Source organism: Lampris incognitus, chromosome 19 (assembly GCF_029633865.1).
Source record: "Lampris incognitus isolate fLamInc1 chromosome 19, fLamInc1.hap2, whole genome shotgun sequence".
Classification (NCBI taxonomy): domain Eukaryota; kingdom Metazoa; phylum Chordata; class Actinopteri; order Lampriformes; family Lampridae; genus Lampris; species Lampris incognitus.
The window spans coordinates 11,614,538-11,622,970 of record NC_079229.1 but is presented as its reverse complement, the minus strand read 5'-3'; the positions used below and the strand labels follow the sequence as shown (position 1 = coordinate 11,622,970).

At 50.1% G+C, this 8,433-nt stretch overlaps 1 protein-coding gene across 1 annotated transcript in view; it reads left to right on the top strand.

Moving 5' to 3' along the window:
* The window catches only part of map3k22 (mitogen-activated protein kinase kinase kinase 22), a 71,650-nt gene that overhangs the window by 42,309 nt on the left and 20,908 nt on the right, over positions 1–8,433 (top strand). Inside the window, exons 8-11 of the mRNA XM_056299522.1 lie at positions 73–187; positions 4,249–4,382; positions 5,547–5,620; positions 7,272–7,333. Of these exons, the coding sequence (XP_056155497.1) occupies positions 73–187; positions 4,249–4,382; positions 5,547–5,620; positions 7,272–7,333 (385 nt within the window). The remainder of the gene's footprint in view (positions 1–72; positions 188–4,248; positions 4,383–5,546; positions 5,621–7,271; positions 7,334–8,433) is intronic.

Sequence of the window (8,433 nt, the reverse complement as noted above, 5' to 3'; positions counted from 1 at the left end):
CTGACCCTGTTCTGCTTTCTGTCGTTCCACCTCACCAACCTCACCTCCTCGCTTCCTGTTTTGCCCATGCAGTACCTGCAGGTGAACAGCAGGGACAAGCAGAGCGAGATGAGGTCTTCTCGGTCGCTGGGAGATCTGAAGGGCTCCCTGCTGAAGGGCTCGGAGAGGGTGCGCAAACACTCGACAGGTGAGTCAGAGTGTTGATGCAAACACACACACACACACACACACACACACACACACACTAACGTTTACAGGGCATGCACTCCCATTCATCCTGTCTCGCTTTGCGTCAGTCACCAGTCAGACTGCTGTGACTGATCCATCACATGGTCCTGTTACTCCCTCAGAGACGGAGAGAGAGAGTGTAGAATGTCTGAGTTGGCATATATAAAGAGAGAGGTGACACGAGAGGGGGAGAAAGGGAGGGAAATGGGTGACAGAGAGCAAAAGAGGATGACAAAGTGAAGAACACAGAGTGAGAGAAAGAGAGAGAGAGAGTGTGTAGAAATTGAGAGAGAAGAGAGTGTAGAGAGTGAGAGAGAGAAGAGTGTAGAAAGAGAGAGAAAGGAAGAGAAGAGAGAGAGAGAAAAAGAGTGTAGAAAGAGAGAGTGTAGAAAGTGAGAGAGAAGAGAGTGTAGAAAGAGTGAGAAGGGAAGAGAAGAGAGAGAAAGAGTGTAGAAAGTGAGAGAGAAGAGAGAGAAGAGAAGAGGATGTAGAAAGTGAGAGAGAGAGTAGAAAGTGAGGGAGAAGAGAGAGAGTGTAAAAAGTGAGAAGAGAGTAGAAAGTGAGGGAGAAGAGAGTGTAGAAAACGAGAGAGAAGAGAAGAGAGGGAGAGTGTAGAAAGTGAGAGAGAAGAGAGGGAACGTTTAGAAAGTGAGAGAGAAGAGAGAGTGTAGCAAGTGAGAGAGGAGAGTGTAGAAAGTGAGAGAGAAGAGAGGAGAGTATAGAAAGTGAGAGAAGAGAGAGTGTAGCAAGTGAGAGAGAAGAGTGTAGAAAGTGAGAAGAAAAGAGAGGGAGGGTGTAGAAAGTGAGAGAGAGTGTAGAACGCGAGAGAGTTGGCATATATAAAGAGAGAGGTGACAAGGGAGGGAGAAAGGGAGGGAAGTGGGTGACAGAGCAAACGAGAATGACAAAATGAAGAACACAGAGAGAGAGAGAGAGAGAGAGAGAGAGAGAGAGAGAGAGAGAGTGAGAGTGAGTGTAGAAAGTGAGAGAGAGGAGCAGGGTGAAGAGGAGGGAGTTGGGGTAAATGCGGCGGACTTCCTCGTTGTTCTGTGGTGCAGGTGGGAAGTGGGCTGCTCGGGCTTCAGAAGGGTCTTGTCAGTGTTGATTTAGCGACGTGCTGCCATAGCTGCAGGAATGTTAATAGCAGCATGGCTGACATGCTTTATAACACACTTGAGAACATAAGAATGCAAATTGGGCGATGTCTGAAGTGGAAGGGACAGCGTTGACAGCTGGAGAGACACTGGGTGAAACAAGGACAAGCGACCGCTCCCTCATACCAAGCAACCTTTTGCCCGACCCTGGCGTTTTACTGCCCTGTTTGTTCAGGGTTTCTAAAAACTCTGAAATTGTAAGATTAGACCCTGATTCTAAGTAACACAGTGGCTTACTGTTCAGGGCTTCAACCTTACAGTTTGACCCCAGCTGCTCGATGGGAAATGTAGGAATGTTGTCCTCATATTTGATGTGGTCCCCACAGTTAAATACATGTGTTGGGTGAACTGGATATTCTCAACAGCCCATAGTTGTGACTAGCGTGTGAGTGTGTAAGGCCAGTGGTTAGCGCTGTCGCCTCACAGCAAGAAGGTCCTGGGTTCGAACCCCGGGGTTGTTCAACCTTTAGGGGTCATCCTAGGTTGTCCTCTGTGTGGAGTTTGCATGTTCTCCCCATGTCTGCGGTGGGTTTTCTCCGGGTGCTCTGGTTTCCCCCACCATCAAAAACACATGCATGTTGGGGTTAATACTCCTGTCTGTGCCCGTGAGCAAGGCATGGCGAGATGAACTGGAGTTGGTCCCCGGGTGCTGCACAGCGGCTGCCCACTGCTCCTAGCTACACAGCTAGGATGGGTTAAATGCGGAGAGGGATGGGCGTCCGGGTAGCATAGCAGTCAATTCCATTGCCTCTCAACACAGGGATCGCCAGTTCGAATCCCCGTGTTAACTCCGGCTTGGTCGGGTGTCCCTACAGACACAATTGGCCGTGTTTGCAGGTGGGAAGCCGGATGTGGGTATGTGTCCTCGCCGGTGCACTAGTGCCTCCTCTGGTCGGTTGGAACACCTGTTCGGGGAGAAGGGGAAACTGGGGGAACAGCGTGATCCTCCCGCGTGCTATGCCCCCCTGGTGAAACTCCTCACTGTCAGGTGAAAAGAAGCAGCTGGCGACTCCACATGTGTTGGAGAAGGCATGTGGTAGTCTGCAGCCCTCCCCGGATTGGTAGAGGGGGTGGAACAGCGCCCGAGACAGCTCAGAAAATAGGGTAATTGGCCAAGTGCAATTGGGGAGAAAAAGGTGGGGGAAAAATCAAATCAAAATCAATGCATGCTGGGATAGCCCCAAACAAGGAACCATAATTCCACAAATATGTGGAAACTCGCCCTTTTGGAAACCTGGTGTGTGTGTGTTTTGATGTTAGCCTTGGCTAAGTGTGAGGAAGGACTAGAGAAGCTCCTCTCCTGGCTATCTCGGTGTCACACTTCAGTTTTGCCGTCCCCCCTGGCTTGTTTGCTTGCAGAGCGTGAAGGTCTGGCGTGCTGTGTGAACTCTCAGCCCCCCAGCTGCCAGACTCAAGTCTAAATCTTCTAGTCCCCCTAGATCTCGGTTGAAGGCCAGTATTTTAGCCCTCTCTCATAGCATTTGGTGTAGTCCTCGAGTTTTGTTGATTAGCAAAGAGGTTCATAAAAAGTGGGCAACCTCGCATGCATGCAAGAATGCAAACAAACCACCGTTGGCATAATTCCAGTGCTGCATTTGTGCTTCCGCATGGCGGTGGGAGATGGCCATCAGCATCAGCACCAGTCCTCCTCACATAGCTCCACTTACCTTCACGCTGTCACCAGCCCGGCCTATTTAAATCGTATAGAATTCCCTTCTCCCTCTTATGTCAACCCTCCTCCAAACCACAAGTCGGGGGGGGGGTGGCAGATGAGGGGTGACAGCTGAGCGGTCACAGTGGATGGTTGAGTGGGCCGGTGATGTGGGCCCGCAGCCCACCTCAGTGACGTGAAGCGCCGGCACGGCTGGCAGAAGGGCTGCGGGAGAGAGGACAAAGTGAGCGAGCAGGAGGGCAAAGGAGGAGAACGGAGGCAGACGTTCAAGTTGAGCTTTGGACAGACGGTCTCCATGGTAACACGACGCTCTCCGACATTGGCATTTTTTTTATGCCATCCCAATTGGCTGTCCAATCAAACTGCGTCACTACCAGTGGCAGAGTCTGTCACATGACCACACTTTCGAGGTGTACGGTATTAAAGAAGAGCCCGTCAACCCCGACTTTTTTTCTTTTCTTGTCTGAAAATGTGTCGTTTCTGTTGAACTGCGACAGTCAAAAAACCCTCAAGCCACCCAACTCTGACATTTCCACCATTCCCATCATGCCTCGCTGTCCATGGGCCTCACTGTGCCTCTCTGAGTCAACACAGACAGCGACAGTCAGACATTCAGTCCCCAACTTATACAATGTCTCTTCTCACTGTGCCAGGGACAAGCTAGCTAGCTCTCTCTCTCTCTCTCTCGCTCTCATCTGTCTCTCTCTCTCTCGCTCTCATCTGTCGTCTCTCTCGCTCTCTCTAGTTCGTCACTCTCTCGTCTGTCTCTCTCTCATCTGTCTCTCTCTTCTGTCTCTCTCTCTCATCTGTCTCTCTCTCTCTCTCTCTTGCTCTCATCTGTCGTCTCTCTCGCTCTAGTTTGTCACTCTCTTGTCTCTTTCTTTCCCTCTCGTCTCTCTCTCTGTTTCGCACGTCTGTCTCTCTCTCTCTCTCTCTCTCTCGTAGCTCAGAGTAATTGAGGTTAGAGGTGGCCGTGGTACAGTTCAGTAAATCATTTCCTTGTCGACTTGGCGCCATTGAACTTTTATTCCGGGAATAACACAGTAATGCTGTCTTCTCTCCCCTCTGCCCTTCTCTCTTTATCATCCCTCCATCGCATTGTCTCTCACTTGCCCCCCCCCTTTTCTCCCACTCTTCTTTTACCTCCTACCTCCCCATCCTCCCTGCGCCTCCTATCTCCCCCCCCCCCATCAGGTTCTCTCCACACTGGCCGCACGTCTCCGCCTCCGGGCAGCGTCCCCGAGGAGCAGCAGCAGATCGCCCGGCAGGGCTCCTACACCAGCATCCACAGTGAGGGCGAGTTCATCCCTGAGATCCTGGACCAAAATGTGAGGAAAGCCACTGTTCTGACCGCCGCATTTCTGACCGGACTCTCACTTGACGGTCACATGACGCTGCTCAGATTCAGTTCACTTTTCTGTGTAACCAGACGCCTCATCCTCTGAGCTGACAGCATGAGTGGTGGCAGTTCACTTTTAAGGCGTTTGGCTGTTTTCTAGGGGACATGCTACATTACCACACAACACTTCTCCGTCCGTACGGTCAGGACCTAGTTATGAGATGCAGCCGGCGCTAACACGGACGCAAGAGGAGCTGCAAACCCGCCCTCAAAAAAGCAACAAAATGGGTTTCCAGTGACTCCAAAACAACGTGCAGAGCTAATATATATGTATATATGTATGTGTATATGTATGTGTATATGTATGTGTATATGTATGTGTATATATATATATATATATATATATATATATATATATATATGTATTGTCTATGTATTCTTAGCTTGTACATTTGATCAGAATTACTTTTTTTCTTTGTTGGAGTTTTCCCCCCTTTTCCTCCCCAACTGTACTTGGCCACTTACCCTATTTTCCGAGCCGTCCCGGTCGCTGCTCCACCCCCTCTGCCGATCCGGGGAGGGCTGCAGACTACGACATGCCTCCTCCGATACCTGTGGAGTCGCCAGCCGCTTCTTTTCACCTGACAGTGAGGAGTTTCACCAGGGGGGATGTGGCGCGTGGGAGGATCACGCTATTCCCCCCAACCCCCCCCCCCCGGACAGGGGCCCCGACCGACCAGAGGAGGCGCTAGTGCAGCAACCAGGACACATACCCACATCCGGCTTCCCACCCACACACATGGCTGTAGGGACGCCCGACCAAGCCGGAGGGTAACACGGGGGTTCGAACCAGCGATCCCCATGCTGGTAGGCAACGGAATAGACCGCCACGCCACCCAGGAGCCCGGGTGGAACATTCTTAGACAAGACTTGGTGTTTTATTCATTCAGTTTCATTTCATTCACTGTGATGATGAAATGAGAGGAGACATGTCCGACAGGCCGCTCGCCACTCCGCTCTCTCGGTGCTTTGTAGAGGCGCAAGCTCCCCCCGCGGCCTTTGTTGTCACACACACTGCCATGTGTACACCACCACACAATATATGTTTGTATCTGCCCCCCGACACTTAACATTGTGTTTTACTGTCTGTCAGATGCTGGAGCCCTTTGGGAGTGCAGACAACTCTCTCTCAAGCAGCTGTCAATCAATAGATCAAGCACTGGACAGGTGAGATGGCTCACCGTGAGGGATGTGCATGCTTTGTCAAGTGTGTGTGCGTGTTTGTGAGAGAGAGAGAGAGCATGCTATAGAGTCTAGTGTTTCTTGTGGAGACACACAACTGCAGGGTGCACGTGTGCAAGGCTACCTTTGCTGCTAGGTTGTTCCATTTATTCGTCGTGTTCGTCCCAACCTGACACAGTTGTGCGTGGTTGTGTTGCATCGGTGCACGGACGCGAACACACACACACACACACACACACACACTCACGTGTTCCCGTGCTGGCGCAGAATCACACACCAGCTCTCTCCGTGGAGTTTACAAACAGCGGTTAAAGGCTTGACGAGCTCCCTGACCCTTCCCCGCCACCCGCCACCTCGGAGGAAGTAGAATCAGGTCGCTTCGCTGTTACCATAGCAACAAAGCCCTTATCTGGACACCCGGATTCCTCTGTTATCATACGCACGCACGCACGCACGCACGCACGCACGCACACACACACACACACACACACACACACACACACACACACACACACACACACACAGAAAGAGAGAGAGACTTGAGTGGGTGAGTGAGGCTCCATGCAGGACAATAGTAGGAGAGAGAAAACTAAAAAATAAAACACACACACACACACACACACACAGAGTCACAAACGGTGAAAGACGGAGAAGGAAGTCTGAGGTTGACTGAATAGAGTGAGCGAGAATGGGAGGGAAAGAATGAAATCAAGAGAGACACACACCAACATTTGGTGTGTGTGTGTGTGTGCGTGCGAGAGAGAGAGAGAGAGAGAGAGAGAGAGAGAGAGAGAGAGAGAGAGAGAGAGAGAGAGGAGAGAGAGAGAAGAGAGAGAGAGAGAGAGAGAGAGAGAGAGAGAGAGAGAGAGAGAGAGAGAGAGAGAGAGAGAGAGAGAAAGAGAGAGAGAGAGAAGGAAACGGCTCTACCTGCATGAGGCTTATCTGGGCTCCAGGCTACAGAACAATCGCAGGAAACGAGTGCATGGAACCTTTCCCTGTGCGCGGCATGCGTGCCCCTTATGCAGGGTCTCGTGCCCCGCGCCGCCCCGTGGTCACCAGAGACGTCACTCTACATGGGATCACGGGGCAGGGCTGGCTGCAGAAGTGTGTGTGTGTGTGTGCGTGGGGGGGGGGGGTGTTTCTGTGTTTTATTTGGGCACACTCACATTTTAATGGTCGGGGATGTCAGCTCTGCCACATGCTGCATTACTAGACATGCACGCGATTGTAGGTGGCGGGTAAAGACCTCCTCGCTCCGCATCCGCCTGTCGAGGTGTCATTACCGTCCTGTCAGGAAGTCCCCCTCCTCCCATTATTACCAAGCAGAGACACGGAGGAACCGCTCGTGCATACTGAGGTATGTGCTGCGGCGGTTTTACCTGCGTGCAGACCCTGACGTGTTGGGCCGCGGCGGTGTGTCCATGGTGGGGCCACGTCTTAACCCGCCGTAGACGTGAAGCAGACATATCTCACACCGTTCCCTCACTTCAGGAGAAGATATATTTACATTCAGAAGTTTTCAGCCGGGCACTTTGTGTTTGTTCTGTGTGATTTAGGCCAGCGGCTCGAGCCCCGGTGTCTGTCGGACAAACGGCGAGTCGTTTCTCACCTTGTTCCCGTTCTCTTCTCATTTCAGTCCTCCTTTCTCGCAGAACAACCGTGACAACAATTACCTGAACCTCAACTACGAATACAAAGGTAAGAGAGCCGCGCGGAGGCTGCTTCTCCACTTTAACTGCCGAGCAACGCTTGAATCTGTGTCTCCATCGCTTAATTCTGAGTACGGGCTTGGCTCGGCCGTGTCCCAGACCCGAGAAAGAGACAGACTGTTGCTGTCATGTGAGAAGGCTGATTATTATTCTGGACTTTACTAGTCTTGTTGTTTTTCATGTTGATGATGGAAATGAGAAGCTCAGCTCGGGTTCAGATAAGTGCTGCCTGATATGAAAAGTACCACAACAACCGTCTCGCGAGTTCAATACCCCAACATCTGCTTACTTATGCAAAAGCACTACATTTAAGAATGCAGCTGAAGTTCATTGCAGTTGAACTGTTTGGGAGTGTAACGTCAGACCAAAATTAGTTTTCAGATAATACTTCCTCCAATATTTCAAAACCTCGCTTTGTGAGAGATTTTAGGCAACTCACTCTCGTTCCTATTAATTTAACACCGGAACGACCAACGCCGTCGTTTTGACCATTTTGGATTTTCAAAGTTTAATAACTTTGTGAAAAAATAAAAGATACAGACCTGCCGCTCCCTGAATGCTCCTAAAACTGCATATATTTGCATTAAAATTAGTTTTAGATCAATCGATCAATCGCACAAAAAATGTATGATAAGATCTACCTAAAATGACCATGAGCGGTCAAAATGACCGCTAGTAATTTGCACGTCATTGTGCACGTCATGTCACTGTTTATGACGTGTGTTGATCGCGTCATTTCCTTGGTGAAGTTCATCGCCCTGACCTACAAACACACTAGCATCCTCCTGTGCAGAGAAATAGTCTAAACTTGATTTCTGATTATTTTCAACATGTCTGGTTACAGACGCACCATGACAACCACCTAGGCGTTGCAGTATTTACAGACGTTGGACAGCGGCCATTTTAAATTGTTTGAAAAATAGTATTAAAGTAGTTAAAATTTTAATTTTGGTGTCAGTTGTTTCTTAACAGACATACTAACACATGTAATGCATTAATCTCTCAGTTGCGTTTTTATCTTGACAGAATATAGAGTTTAAAAACAGCGGTGGTCAAAATGACCGCCCACGGTCATTCTAGTAGTTTTTA